The following is a 16,673-nucleotide window of genomic DNA, read 5'->3' on the forward strand; positions in this document are numbered from 1 at the left end:
ACATCATTAAGCAATCAGGGCTGTGCTACTGACTTGTCAACCTGTCAGAGGCTGTTTTGGACTTATTGACCAATCAAAGGCCGGGTTTCTGACTTGTCTACCAATCAGAGGTGGCGTTCCTGATTTGTCAACCAATCAGGGCTTTGATCTTGACTCCTCGACCTGTCAGAGACTATGTTCCTGACTTGTTGACCAGTCAGAGGCTGGGTTCCTGACTTGTCTACAAATCAGAGGGAGTGCTCCTGACTCGTCGACCAATTAGGGCTGTGCTCCTGACTCCTCGACCTGTCAGAGGCTATGTTCCTGACTTGTTGACCAATCAGAGGCTGTGTTTCGGAATCATCGACTAATCAGGAATTGTGTTCCTGACTCCTGACTTGTCGTTGGAGCAATGTTACCCCTCTGGGCAAAAGGAACGAATGTCTTTAGTATGCAGTGTTTACTAAATGTTTTATTCTATCTACAACGTCCTTTGATTTTGCACATGACATCAATCTAAGAGGGTTAAACATTGAACAAAAACTGTTAATCCATATTTATACATCAAGTGGCACCATGTGCTAACTAGTGCAGCAATGCCTGGTTAAAATCTAGTTCCGCACCAACATAAGCATTAATATATAAGTAAATGGAGAAAACCAGCAGGTTCTTAGATGTAGTCCGGTGCCTCATTAGAATCAGAATCACTTTTTTGGCTGGACACACTTTCATGTACCAGGAACCAGCAATTATTTATTTATTAAGTGCCATCAAGTCCTTTCCGACTCCTGGTGACCATATGGACAGTGTTTCTCCAGAATATCCTGCCTTCTGTTTGGGTCTTCAGGCTTCTGAATGGCTGATTCATAATTCCTCTGATTGTTTCCATCCATCGTATAGCTGGTTGTACTCTCCCTCTTTTATCTTCAACTGCTCCAGGTATAATGGTCTTTTCCAATTAATGGTTTCTTCTCTGAATATGTCCAAACCAAGACCTTCAGTTTGGTTATCTGGGATTCAAGAGGGAGATGAAAAATATTTTCTATGTGTTGACGATCCATTCAAAGTTCTTCACGTTTTCTCAAAAAATTCAAAGGCATGAATATTTTCCTCTCTTGCTTGCTTTATTGTCCCGTCTTCAAATCCATAAAAACCACAGAGAAGCTCACACCCTGGACAGTTCTGATCTATAAGGCCTTCAGTGTTCCTGATTTCCCACTATAAGTGTTGGATCATCTGCATATCGAAGGTTATTGATATTTCTTCCAACGATCACGTATCCTCGATCATCTTTCTCCAGTCCTGCTTCTCTCATTTTATGCTCTGCATGGAGGTCAAACAGGTATGGTGATAGTGGGCAGCCCCGTCTTGCTCCTTTGCCAACGTTAAACCTGACTGTTCATCCATTTTTTCAGCTTTTTGCTGATTGTTGACATTCCTTATTAGAACAAAAAACATGCTCTAACACAGAATACTAATAATAATACATAGTAAACAAATAACACAACTGAATACAAAAATGCAGCCAGAAAGGTTTTACGAAATATACAGAACTGTGCGACTGTGTGACTATAAGGTCAGTCACCTTATATTTATTTATTTTCCAGCCAAAGTAGCCTCTACTACGTCATGAAGTCCAGAATAAATTTGGTTTTTCAGACTAGCTTAAAACATACACTATATTTCCAAAAGTATTCGCTCGTCTGGCTTCACATACATATGAACTTGAGTGACATCCCATTCTTAATCCATAGGGTTTAATATGATGTCGGCCCACCCTTTGCAGCTATAATAGCTTCAGCTCTTCTGGGAAGCAACACTGAGGATTTCAAATAATAAATGGATCAACCTGGTTTTGATATGGAGACAATAATATGCAGGTTTTAGAGTTTTTGCCATTTACATCGCGATGAAAACATTTAGTGTTGTAACTGTGTGTTGGAGTGTCATGTAACCTGACTCTTTGGTGTGTGTCGCAGAAGGCCTGTGACAGGTGTCAGAGTGGACAGGTGCAGTCACACACACACACACACACACACACACACACACACACACACACACACACACACACACACAAACCGACACATCACCTTGAGCAGGAAGCAATTACACTCCTGATATTTCAATTACCCAGCTGACCAGGCTCCCTAATCAATAATGGCATGCTTGCTGAGACACGCCCACCTGCAAGACCTGTGTGTGTGTGTGTGTGTGTGTGTGTTAGAGGCCAGTCTGACTGGATTTTAGACCCACTGAAAAAAATCCGAATACGGGCCCAAATCATGCAAATTTGATTTTCCACAAACATGCATATTACAGTACTTCAAGGGTTCTTCAGTAAAGAAAATGAGTCTATATAGACCCATGAACACTCAAAAAACCCTTTGCACAATTAAAGCGTTCTTGCATTGTCAAAGGGTTCTTCAGATTGATGAAGAATGCATTATATATGTTTCTACATAGAACCTTTTTTCAAAGGGTTTTATACAGCACCAAAAAGGGTTCTTCTATTATTGTGATCAGGACTGCTACAGTGGAAGAACCCTTTTTGGTGCTTTATAGAACCCTTTTTAAAAGTCAGTTTAAGCAAGAAACATGCAGACCTACAGAAACCTGAAACACAACTTTAACACACACACACACACATCTCACCCTGCCAGACAGATTAAACAGATTCAGCTCTAAAGTGGAAAACAATAGTGGCTCTAGAGCTCTTTACTCTCAACCACATAGAAACACACCTGCGTGTGTGTGTGTGTGTGTCTGTGTGTGTGTGTGTGCGCGCGCAGCTGTGGCCTCTCGGCATGGCTGGCTCAGTCCGACTGATGTGAAGTGACAGCAGGCTGAAGAGGAGGTACACAAATACACACTTCACTGCACACACACACACACACACACACACACATTCAAGTTTGTCATGTTAGTAAACAAACATCTGTTTATAAACAGAGAAATGTCTGCTAGATTATAAAATAAAAATATGATTGAGTGATGATGAGTGATCAGTCTTAAATAACATGGCCTACTTCTGCAGGCCCCCTAGTGGCCATTCTTATATCCATTTTATTTTGAAGAAACATTTTATCCCATAACTCTGTTATCAGCTAAACTAGGATGCTGTCGTCTCTGTGTGTGAGATGCTGGGACTCTGTGTTGAGCTGTTAGCGAGCGATGAGGAGCAAAAAGGGAGGGGCACACTGCAGCTTTCTTTAAACAGCATCTTGTACAACTGTACAACAAGCTTTTGTAGCTGTTGACGAGGACAAAAGTCCAGCTTACTTCGGGATTGGATATCATACACATTAATATCGGAACCAATTCAGTTAAGATAACTGTAGAAAAGAACACACGGTAAAGCTGAGGGACCTCGAAAACTGGTCGAAACAGCATTTTACGGCTACTGTGAAAATATTAAGTTCTGAAGATGCCAAAATGCCTTACAGGGGAAATGATAAAGAAGGAATACATATACAGAAATACATCGTCCAGATGATAAGTTTACAGGAGAGGGCAAAAACATGCTTTACTTTTAATGTAAGTCAATGTAAACAGACTTTATTCCAGCTGTTTTGGAGCATTTCTACTGGGCCATTCGCCATGAAATTTTCACACAGTGTAAAGCACAGCTGCCTTGTTCAAACTGTACAGAAAAATAAAAATGGACAGAAATGGAGATAAATGTTTTTCTTTGGAAAGCAAATATATAAATAACTGTGGAAAAGAAATGCCTATTGTTAAATATTATTTTAGTTTATTTAACTTTATTTGCTTTCATTAACTTAAACTTCTGTTTTCCCTTGCCATTTGGGTTAATCTTATTTGCATTTTGTATGTCTTTTCTTGGGTGATGTGTGGGGGCTATGTAGAGCGGTCCTTGGTCATGTAACGACCCCCAATGTTTATCCTGTATTAGCATCTGGTTATCTATATCTCCAAATCTAGCAGCAGGGGAGACTGGACCTCAACACCTCTATTTTAATTACAAAGGTATCTGATTGGCTGAGTAGCATCATGTGTGATATTTACAACATCTGCGATTGGTCAGTGAGTCTCCCAGGCCACTAAACCGGTTCTGTAAAGGCTAAAAACGTTATGCCGATTAAAACAGGACCACCCCAAATTAAATAATTCTCAGTAGTTTATCGGTTATCAGTCCAGGTCCGCATAGGACAGTGTCAGGGTCCGGACTAGGACCGCAGCCCGGCTATTAGTGACCTCTGATCTACAAGGACAATTTGAATCATCTCATGATTAAAAAGTATAAATACAGTACTGTGAAAAACTCAGAGACCACCTTTTATTTATATAATTTCCTGGCCAAATAGCCTCTAAAAACAAGTTATTCTTTTCCAGGGAATATTTCTGAGGAGATTAGATAGTCCACTTGCATAAGAAAGCCAAAGGAAAATAAATGGGGGAAAAAAAACAAGAGTTTCCCAAACGGGAGTTCAGAAAATGATTAAAAGCTACAGATAAAATGGGATTCCTAGCAACCACCTGGAAGACCTGGTAGACACCAACACTGTCCCCATCAGTGAGAGAGAGGAGCAAATCAAGCTCCACTGTTTCTTCAAATCTGAGAAAAAGACCAGAGCTTAAAGTTGTATATGAGATTACTCAGATTATGACAGATAGAAAGCGGAACCAACTTCTAAGACTGAACTTAGACGTGTCTGCAGATTCTTTGAGAAACAGAAAGTGAGTCTCCTGAAAAGAACGGAGGCTGTAATAAATGTAGAGTCACACACTGAATACTGAAAAAATGTTATTGTGTTTAGCTGTTGAGGTTTCTGTGTGATTTTTCTGAGGCTTTGACTGAAGTAAATAAGTGAAGTCTGTGACTTTTGGTCAGCTCTGTATGCAGCGACCTGGAGCCCAGAGCAAAGTCAACCCACACTTGGAAGGAGCTTCCTCATCTTCAGTAGGACACACACTTGACTGAGCACACATGCACCGTCCTTTAAAAACATTCTGACACGCACTCAGGAGCACACATCATTCCAGACGTGCCACATCTGCCCAGCGGCCCAACACCTGTCTCATGGCAGTACCGGTTCTTACTCACACAAACAAGCTGGGGTCTCATTACCCACCTCTCCTCTTCACCACAAGAGAGTAAAAGCTGTTTCTTCTGCTCAATCCCCCACACACCATCTATATTGTGGTCTAAGGCTGAGGTAGCAGTACAATGGACCTTTCTTAGCAACATCTAAGCAACAAAACACACGTTATAGAGTTAGAGACACGACCGAGACCAAGTAACGGACTGAACTGTCACTGGGTTGGTACCACCAAGGGCGCATCTTCAGTACCTTTAGTCTCTGAACATAGTTGTACTATAATTCATTGCAAATATATCACTGAACAAAACCTGGTATCTCCATTTTTGTCGATTTTCATTTTTTGACATAATTTGAAATGACATATTGGCCTTTATATTCTGTGTAAATTTCACGAAGGATGGACCAACACAAAAGGCCAAAATTGACTTGGAAAAAATTCTGGTTCCATTGACTTACTTTGAAAGTAATGGATGTTTTTTCCTTCTGCTGTAAAGTTACCATTTTGGAGATACAAGATTTTGTTCCAACAGCAGCGATATATTTTCTAGGGGTGGGAATCTCCAGGCACCTCACGATTCGATTCGATTACGATTCAGAGGCTGCGATGCGATTATAAAACAATTACCGATGCATCTTGAAACATCTATTTTTCTATACAGGATTTCTTTTATTTCACTTGGCACTTTTAAAGCAAAGTGTTTGTAATGATCCATAACGAATTTACTTCCAATATATTTTATTAATAAATCAAGTGGAAGTGATGTGGCAAGTGAACTGTAAGACTCTCATTCGCTGCTCTTGTTCGGAGCACATGAGACCACTCATCTGTGATAAAATGCCTGTTGCAGTGGCATAAGATCCTGTGGTAATGGATGTCCATGCAGCACATGTTACAGCTGTCCTTCAGTTTTGCTCTCGTTGCAGAGAATGTGGATCGCTGTGTCCATAAAATATATTTCAGATGGGATGCTGTATTTCAGCTCCAAAGTGTGCAACACTGAACTGGCGTGCAGGCTGCAGGCCACATAGCAACGCAGCCTTGCCCAGCTAGTTATCTAACGAAAAAGGCAAAGAGAGAGATTTAAGACGAACATCTGGAGACAAATGGATTTACTCACATTTATAAGCAGTGCAGTTGGTTTCCTGGTATGTTAAACCTGCACTGAGAGACTGTCAAACACTAAAAAGTTGCAAAGATGAAGTCGCTTCTCATTCACATTCTCCCGTTCCACCTTAAATGGTGCCGCATTTGCATTGTGGAAGGCAGAATTTAAGGTGGAACAGGAAAATTTGAACAAGAAGCTGATGAATAAGAAGCAATTTCAGCCTCGTAAAACAGTCGAACATTGAAAGACATTTTACAAGAAAGTATTCAACTTTTGAGGAAAAGTGTCCTATCAGAAAGGGGAGGAAAACGGCTGTAACTAAAGCTTAAATCAGAGCAGAGTAAATCTGTGTCGTCGTTTATATTGTTTAGCCTCTACTAGGACATCAGCATACACTGAGACCTACTGGACACTAAATGTTGGGGCTCCTAAGGTGGTTTGAATTTTGTTGAAAGGACAGAATGGCTCTTCTTCACATTTGGGTTGTGACTCCTGACCTAACCTGGCTTTAATGCAGAGCTGGCCGGATTTCTCGCTCATCTAGTTGAGCTTTTGTTATGAGCCGACACAGATTGTCCGGGCGCTGCACTTTCACACTTCCAAGTTCCGCCTTTTACGTTCCATCATGACGTTATAAAATAAATATTTAGAAAATCGATTTTTGACATTTGTGAAATGATTTAGAATCGTCCACATCCGCATCGTGATGCATCTAAGAATCGATTTTTCCCCACCCCTAATATTTTCTAAGCTGTATTGACTCCACACTCCGACTGATCTTCAGGCTTTTATTCCATTGTTCTGTTTTAAAACATTCGGTTATGAAAATCTTATTTAGGGTACATAGTTGGAAATTAAAACCACTGTTGTATCAATGAAGGTACATTTTCTGTTGTTTGTACCTTGAAGAATGAATCAGGTTCCTGCACAGAACCTTTATTTGGCTATAGTGGTCCTGTTGGTACCAATCTTGAGCAACAAATACCATAAAACTGGAATCTTCAGGACTGGACCGATGACCAATGGAAAAAGCCCAGTTCCAGTTTTCAGGTACCAAAGGTTCCAGTCCTTTGTTCTCTGGAAGAAACAGCCTAAAGGTCAGTCCTGGGTCAGAGTAGAACTGTGATGTATGGAGAATCGTAAGCAGGTTGTGTTCTCTGAGGTTCTGGGGATTTAGCGTGAAACTGAGATGCGACTCAATGCGCTGCAAAACTGATTTGCAAAACATGGACAAAGTGCCTTTTACCGCAGTTCAGCCGCGAACTGACATGCGTGCTTTCCAATTTCCAGAAGCTTCCAGAGTCTTTGATCTCACTCTCATGAAACACTAATTCAGCTACATGTTTTTCATACTAATAACCCTCTCTCTCTCTCTCTCTCTCTCTCTCTCTCCCTCTCTCTCTCTCTCTCTCTCTCTCTCTCTCTCTCTCCCACCCTCTCTCTCTCTCTCTCTCTCAGGGGTCAAATTCAGTGGCATGGCTCGGCAGACGAGGGAGGTGAGAAAATGCACTTATGTCTACTTTATTGTATAAAGATTTCTTTAGTTTTCAGCCAAAACTGCCATTAAGTACAAGTTCTTCGTTTTTCGGGAGATACTTCTGAGGAGATTAAATAGTCTAGATAACCCTCTTGCTCAAACATCTGATATTAGATTTAGCTGTTGAGGCTTCTGTGTAATTTTCTCTCAAGTGTATTTTGTGCTTTTTTGATGTTTATACATAAATTGTACTTGATGGCCATTTTGACTAGAAATTAAATAAATAAAGGGAGATCTGAATTTGTGATATTATTAGTACTGCATATTAGCAACTGGTATTATGACATCATTATTGTCAAGGGAATTTACATCACAACATGCTTCACAACTAAGGAAGTAGCTGACTGGATCTCAATATCTTCCACTCAGCGGCCACTTTATTGGAAACACCAACCTTGAACTTTTACTCACTGGCCACTTTATTGGAAACACCAACCTTGAACTTTTACTCACTGGCCACTTTATTGGAAACACCAACCTTGAACTTTTACTCACTGGCCACTTTATTGGAAACACCAACCTTGAACTTTTACTCACTGGCCACTTTATTGGAAACACCAACCTTGAACTTTTACTCACTGGCCACTTTATTGGAAACACCAACCTTGAACTTTTACTCACTGGCCACTTTATTAGAAACAACTACCTTGAACTTTTACTCACTGGCCACTTTATTGGAAACACCAACCTTGAACTTTTACTCACTGGCCACTTTATTGGAAACACCAACCTTGAACTTTTACTCACTGGCCACTTTATTGGAAACACCAACCTTGAACTTTTACTCACTGGCCACTTTATTGGAAACACCAACCTTGAACTTTTACTCACTGGCCACTTTATTAGAAACAACTACCTTGAACTTTTACTCACTGGCCACTTTATTGGAAACACATACCTTGAACTTTTACTCACTGGCCACTTTATTGGAAACAACTACCTTGAACTTTTACTCACTGGCCACTTTATTGGAAACAACTACCTTGAACTTTTACTCACTGGCCACTTTATTGGAAACAACTACCTTGAACTTTTACTCACTGGCCACTTTATTGGAAACACGTACCTTGAACTTTTACTCACTGGCCACTTTATTGGAAACAACTACCTTGAACTTTTACTTACTGGCCACTTTGTTGGAAACAACTACCTTGAACTTTTACTCACTGGCCACTTTATTGGAAACAACTACCTTGAACTTTTACTCACTGGCCACTTTATTGGAAACAACTACCTTGAACTTTTACTCACTGGCCACTTTATTGGAAACACGTACCTTGAACTTTTACTCACTGGCCACTTTATTGGAAACACGTACCTTGAACTTTTACTTACTGGCCACTTTATTGGAAACAACTACCTTGAACTTTTACTCACTGGCCACTTTATTGGAAACAACTACCTTGAACTTTTACTCACTGGCCACTTTATTGGAAACACGTACCTTGTACTTTGACTCTCTGTCCACTTAGTTAGAAACACCTATGTTGTCGTTCTATACACTGGCCACTTTGTTGGAAACACTTACCGTGTGCTTCTATTCACTGGCCACTTTATTCAAAACACTTACCGTGTGGTTATATTTACTGGCCACTTTATTAGAAACACCTACATTGGGCTTCTGTTCACTGGCCACTTTTTTGGAAACACCATGGGCTTCCATTCACTGGCCACTTTATTAGAAACACCAGCTTTGTACTTCTGCTCACTGGCCACTTTATTGGAACACCATGTGCTTTTTTCACTGGCCACTTTACTTGAAACGTTTGCTAGTATTTACTGGCCACTTTATTGAAAACACCTACTGTGTGGTTATATTCACTGGCCACTTTATTAGAAACACCTACTCTGTACTTCTACTCACTGGCCACTTTAGTGAAAATACCTAATGTGTGGTTATATTCACTGGCCACTTTATTAGAAACACCTACTCTGTACTTCTACTCACTGGCCACTTTAGTGAAAATACCTAATATGTGGTTATATTCACTGGCCACTTTATTAGAAGCACCTACCTTGTACATCTACTCAGTGGCCACCTACCTTATGTGACCACTATACAGATGTACAATTCAGGCTGTAGCCCAACTGTTCTTTCTCTATCTCATTCATCATTGGTCAGTTTCTGTCCACAGGGCTGCTGTTTGTCCAGATGTTATTTGGATTATGGCATATTCTCACCACAGCAGTGACACTGACATGGTAGGGTGTATGTAGTGCTGCTACAAGTGTATCAGACACAGGAGTGTTGCTGGACACACATCTCTGTCACTGCTAGGTCAAAAACGGGCCTCCACCCAGAAATATCAAGACAAAAGTGGCTCTGTGGTCAGAAACTGATCACTGATTAAGGACTAGAGGAAACACAAACAAAAAAGAGAGGGGTTTCCAATGCAGTGGCCAGTTTTTGCCACTCTTGCCCACTATTAAAAAACATCATTCCACCTCTCATCTCCAGATTTACACTCATGTCAGTTTGTCCTCTCGCCTGTCTTCTCCACGCCGCCTCCTCACCCGTTCCCTCCTCCTCTAAAATGACCACTGTGTCCAACAGCAGTGATATGGTCATCAGCAGCCAAGCTTTAGTCTCTAATCACCCAACCGCTGTCTCATTACAACCCCGTCCCTTGGTTAATACTGCACTTACGATTATTCAATTCACTGCCTTTATTGCGCCTTAAATGAGCAACAGAATTGATATTTGCCTGAGGCACCGAGGAACTGGACACTACGATTAAACCCGCTCGTCTCACATTGGCTCTCATGCAGCTGTATTATAACACAGAGTGGATCAGCAGTGCAGCTCAGAGCACGGCAGTTTGGAAAGTTTCACTTGAGAGCTGAGAATGGGGAAAGACATGGTGAAGCTGCGCCATCTAGTGGCTGAAGAGAAACTATCAGCTTTGAGGGTTCAGTTATGCTCATAATCATCTTACTAGCATTACATACTATTTATTTAATTAAATTCCAGTCAACAAGGCCAAAAAGTAAGAATTTCACAGATAATCACACATAGGCTTTAACGAGTAAATGCAATAGCAAACATTTTAATATGTAGACTCTTCTTTTTGTGCAGCTTCCATTCTTATTTTCAGAAATCTGCAGCCACACCTCCAGAGTTCACTCAAAGAATTGGTTACTCTTTCTGCTTCCCATAATCCAAGTAATCCCAATTATAAATTTAGACTCCACGCACATCTCCAGTTTTAGGCCCAATCCTGTTTCTTATTTTTACTACTACCCCTTGCTTTTAAGTGTGACTGTGGCACGCGCCCACCACCCGAGCCCCGATGATGATGATGCTTTCGCGGCCGTCACCGTCCGGGCCCAGGGGATGGGTGTATGCCGCATACTCCCAACACCCAACTCAGGCCGGGAAGCCAGAGACCCAGCACTGGGCGGGAGGGCAGGAGAACAAAGCAGCTCCGTGTGTAGGGACCCCCTCATCGGCCAATTGCAAGTCTTGGAGGCCGGCATCGTCAGGACCCAGAGGGTGGGCGCATGCCACAGTCACCTTGCCCCCTTGAGTTGTCACCTTGAGTAACAGAGGGTAGTCATTGAAAACTCCCCTTTGAAATGGCACAACCCTCAAATAAAAAAGAGCATTGCTTCATTAACAGGCTACAGGCCCCCTTCCCTTTCTGTAGGAGGGTAAAGTTCAGCTCCTCACTGCTGGGCTTTGGTTACATTTAGCGAATCATATGCTTTCAAAGAGGGGGGCAATTATTTATATCACCCACTGCTAATTCTTCAGTGATATGAAGCTGAAGTCAGATATCCACCAGCTTCTCGTTCAAATCTCCCCGTTCCACCTTAAACGGAGCAGCAGTTACATTCAGGCGTCAGGACTACTGGACTATTGAAGGTGGAGCAGGGCATTTTTCTAGCTAGTTATCAACACAGCAGCACTACTAGTGACTTTTTATGCTTGTTATGAAGAAAAAAATCAATATACGCTGAAACGTCATTAATCTAAGACGATACACATTTGTGGGTTTCTTTGGTCTCTTGTGCTCCGTCTTGCCAGTTTTTCTTTTTTCTCATAACAATCTGTTTGGAGCATCTCGGAAAAACCTCCGTCTGGAGGGCCATGTAGCCCTAACATTCCACCCTAACATTCCGCCCTACCCCTCTCTCTCCAAGTTGTCCTCTTCAGGGACAAGTTCGGGACACCCTACCCCTAGATATGAACAGGCACAACTGAAGCATAAGGGCTAAAGGGTAGGGACAAGGGGTGAAGTGGGATTGAGCCTTAGTGTTCAAATATTCTTTCCTTTTCTCAGTGAGGCTTCTTGACAGCTACACATCCTTTCAGAACCATAGTGCTGGAAGGCTGTACACTAGATGTTGGAACATTGCTGTGAGGATTTGATTGAACATTAGTGAGGTCGGGTACTGATGTTGGATGATCAGTTCTGGATCACTCAATCCCAAAGGTATTGGATGGAGCTCCATCAATTCATAGAACTCCATTGCTCCAGAGCCCAAAGCTGAGGGGCTTTAAACCCCTCTAGCCCACTCTGGGCATTAAGCATGGTGATCTTGGGCTCACATGTGGCTTCTCTAGGTCATCCCATTCTATTGGTCAGAGCTTTTCTGAGGAGATTACTCAAGCTGTACCTTAAATGAGCTGAATTGCCTGAGACCTGTTATTCTGTATCTCTCACACAGGAGCTCTGTGGTCAGCAGGACAGTGATGTTGCGGGCAGTGCTGCTGCAGCTCGGATGGTCAGAGGAGTCAGGCATGATGAGCCTAGCGCTGACAATCCTGTCTCACCCATGCAGTTCCCCGCCTTCGACTGGAACAGACCAGCCCCCACACCCGGCTCCCGTGAGCATGAGCTGGGCCAGCGGGTCACCAAACGCCACCGAAAACTCCTCAAGACTGGCCCGGTCATACGGTCACTCTCCAACTTCTCTTTGTCAAGCTCCTCACTGTCAGACTCCATGCCCGAGAGTTGGCGGCGGCTCTCGCGAATCCAGGAGGCACGACGGCGCCTGATGAAGGAGGTGTGCGCCAAATACCGCAGTAATATCTCACGCACCGTCACGCCCCACCACGTCAGCCGCATCTATGTGGAGGATCGGTACAAGCTGCTGTACTGCGAGGTGCCCAAAGCTGGCTGCTCCAACTGGAAGAGGGTGCTGATGGTGCTGGACGGAGTCGCCTCATCCACCCGTGATATCGGACATGACGCTGTTCACTATGGCAACCACCTGAAGAGGCTGGACAGTTTTGACCGACAGGTACAGGTGGAAGATTTGCTGGTATAAAGGGAGTGCCAGTATAACACTGTTCAAAGAGAGGGACTGTATTATAATCACATATAACAATATTATAATAATTCTATATAATAATGTCATTAACATTATGAAGCATTAGAGCACTTTTTAAATGAAACAATAGAAGCCATATCGCCCCCTGCACTTCCTGCAGTGTATTACAGTCTGACAATGACTGTCCATTGTAGAGCATTACAGTACTTTTATTTGAAAGTAAACAATGTGTTGACTATTTATGTGGTCACTAACAAAAAATCTCAGCCCTAATTATTATTTTTTAGTAGAAGTCTTAATTACTAAGTGGGCTGTAGTGAAGAAGTAATGACATAACTAATTATATTACGAACCTCTGTAATGACCAATTAATTAATTACGCATAGGTATATAGTGGCATGGATTTCTTGCATGATATTAATTGTCCCCCTTCACCGACAGGGCATCGCCAGGCGCCTGGACACCTACACCAAGGTTCTGTTCGTGCGGGAGCCCATGGAACGGCTGGTGTCAGCCTTCAGGGACAAGTTTGAGAGCCCCAACTCCTACTACCACCCCGTCTTCGGCAAGCCCATCATCTCCAAGTACAGAGTGAACGCCTCCAAGTCGGCCCTCAGGACGGGCAGCGGCGTCACCTTCCAGGAGTTCATCCGCTACCTGCTGGACGTGCACCGGCCCGTGGGCATGGACATCCACTGGGAGCCTGTCAGCCAGCTCTGCAGCCCCTGTCTGCTGGACTACGACTTCATCGGCAAGTTCGAGACCATGGAGGAGGAGGCCAACTTCCTCCTGCGCAGGACAGGCGCCCCAAGAAACCTCACCTTTCCCACGTTCAAGGACAGGAACCCCAAAGCGGCAAGGACTTCCACACACATCACCCAGCACTACTTCACACAGCTCAACGCCTCGGACAGGCAGCGGGCGTACGACTTCTACTACATGGACTACCTGATGTTCAACTACTCCAAACCCTTCAAGGACTTGTACTGAGGTGGCTGCGCCTGTGCAGGATAAGCTGTAAAAGACTGCTGGCACGTTACAGCTATACAGTGTTTCTATTAGTAACTCATGCTAACTGTTTAAAACTACCAAGCTTTCTGCTACATTGGCACTTCATGGCATAATACACTCAAATTACATTGGGAGGATTGAAACAGATCAGTGTAGACCTGCTAATTAAGCTGGGATTTTAATGTAATAGTTGGGCAAAAAAATCAAACATGCATAGTTTTCCCTCTTGTTGATCAGGCCTGACTTGTTTTGCTGGCTTCTTTGGATTTGCACGGCTAATGTAGCCAGTCCATGTTCATGCAGTGTCTCACACAGCGTCAGAAACCACATAAGAAAGAACTTTCTGAGTCTGCTGCGATCATTGAAGCATGCAGTTAGCATGACGCTAATTGCATAATTCAGAGAAAGTCATGCCTCCATTAGCTTCTGTAACTATGTCTGTAGCTTGCATCTTTACACATGTGCTGGCAGGTAGACTGAGCCGATGGTTTGACTGATGTAGCTACAGAAACTATAGGACGTATGATTTTCTTAGAAATTTGCAGTTAGCATCATGATGCCTGTTTAGTGTAGAATAGGGCTTAATTTGTAAAAGATCAGGTCCTGGAACACAGGGTAGTGATGGATCCGGCAGGTTGACGGAGCGGCGGTCCTGGAACCCACGAAAAAATTAGGTTCTCCTAGAATGTTCGATCTCAAAACTAGTCTAAACGAGTTAAGAACAAACGTTCTCTTAACATATGGCTGCTAACGCACAGGTCAAGTAAGTGATGGGCATATAAACTCACAAAATAGGTGAAATTATTCCATCCTAATTTGGACTTTGATCAATCAAAATTTCACCCCTTGTTCAAACACACAAAAAAAAATGCTCTTCCAAGACCTTCACCACCGTATTGACTGGAAACATGAGCGCAGCTTATTCAAATCATGAAACAAATTAGGCGTGATTTCATTAATCTGAACAGGATCACATGTCGATAACTGATTTCATGAGTTCTGACTTTTGTTTTCTGTGATGGACGCATGGCGGCACATCATAGATTTGTTTTTTGTTTTTTTACTAGAATGTGTCACAGAAATAAAATTCAAGGTTCGGCCCACCTGTGATGTGCCGAGCCCCTCCAAACTGGCAGTCCTGGCGCCGCTGCTGCGCTCTAGCTATCGGTTTAGCTCAGCGTTTAATAAAATCTTCTGAGAGATGAACATTTACAGCAGTAGTGACGCACTTGTGAGAGATGTGCTGTCGTTTCTCTCTCCATGCGTCCAACAGAACTGAAACTGAAAGTGCATGTTGTGGAATGAGGTAAACAGCATGCTAAGTTTTTTTTTCATATTTTGTTATGATATATTTGTTGAATTGTTCATAGAAAAGATGTTCAGGGTAACGTGAGTCAGTTGCTCACTAACACCGTTGTACCATTTTTAGTCATCAGTCCAGACTAATTTACTGCCGCCGCCGTTCTCACAGCAGGTTTGTTGTGAGGAGCATTGTTGGAGTGCAGTCTTTTTTCACAGAGGAAGCAGCACTTGGAGATGATTGTGATTGGCTGAGAGGTGTGTCAATCAATTTTGCCAACGATCAATTGGTGGCGCTTCCATTACATACCCACATTAGCCATGAAGTTCAGAGCAAAAGTAAAGAAGCAAGTATTGCCTGATCGATGCATTTGGGAAACTATGGCTTTAACGTATCAGATGCACTTGAAACCCAAACGAAATGATTCTCTCCTCCAAACACACTTCATTTACACGCCAAAAGTAACACACCACTCTTTAGAGAGCACACGTCACACGTTACACACGTCCACGACGCCTTTACCTAAACTGCTATTTTAAAGTATAAAAAGAAAAGTAACTATAATATTCAGAATTGTAAAAAGGGCATTCAGAAGACTCTATATTTTTATATGTATTTGTATATGGCTTTAGGTGTATCTGTGTGTGTGGTTGTCTTCATTCGAGGCCGTTGTTGATTTTGTAGTAGGGTTTCTGAGTGTGCGTGAAGCTGCCACCTTTAACGTTATGGCGTTTTCCCATTTGTAAATGACTGTGTAAGAAAACCTTCATTCAGAAATGGAGACAGATTGCAGATCAGAAATGCCCTCGGTGAGATGACAGTTCTGGCTGGGGTAATCCATGTTTTCAAAAATGCCACGTCTAAAAGTTTCATTTAAATCAAAATAATACCTTCATTAACCATAACCCTTGGAAGTCTAGCGATATTACTGTCATTTTGCTATTTTCTCATTATTGCAATGTAATTACATAGTTATTACATGGTTATTATAAAAAATGACCTTCATATAGTGTATTTACAGGTTTTAATCCAAGCATTTGGCTTCAGTTGTTTGTTGTCAGTCAGACTGATAGAAAAGTCAATCTTTTGGAATATGTTTCCGCAAAAAAGGCCTTGAACAAACAATTCAAATTATAATTAAATCCTCCTCTTTTACTGACAAACATGAATTATGTAATTACATATACATATATATATATATATATATATATATATATATATATATATATATATATATATATATATATATATATATATGTGTGTGTGTGTGTGTGTGTGTGTGTGTGTGTGTGTGTGTGTGTGTGTATGTGTGTGTGTGTGTGTGTGTGTACAAAATAACAGTATGCTATGCTTCTAAGGGTTAATTGGAAACACAAGACATAAGAAGCACTGTTTGATTG

General features: G+C 42.1%; 1 protein-coding gene across 1 annotated transcript in view; it reads left to right on the plus strand.

Annotated features, from left to right (window-relative positions):
* Nucleotides 1-16,430, plus strand: part of LOC108431680 (carbohydrate sulfotransferase 8) — a 312,403-nt gene extending 295,973 nt beyond the window's left edge. The window contains exons 3-5 of the mRNA XM_037540109.1: nt 7,607-7,644; nt 12,357-12,932; nt 13,404-16,430. Of these exons, the coding sequence (XP_037396006.1) occupies nt 7,607-7,644; nt 12,357-12,932; nt 13,404-13,952 (1,163 nt within the window). The 3' untranslated portion in view covers nt 13,953-16,430. The remainder of the gene's footprint in view (nt 1-7,606; nt 7,645-12,356; nt 12,933-13,403) is intronic.
* Nucleotides 16,431-16,673: the final 243 nt, after the last annotated feature.

The sequence above is a fragment of the Pygocentrus nattereri genome, chromosome 7 (genome assembly GCF_015220715.1).
Source record: "Pygocentrus nattereri isolate fPygNat1 chromosome 7, fPygNat1.pri, whole genome shotgun sequence".
Taxonomy (NCBI): domain Eukaryota; kingdom Metazoa; phylum Chordata; class Actinopteri; order Characiformes; family Serrasalmidae; genus Pygocentrus; species Pygocentrus nattereri.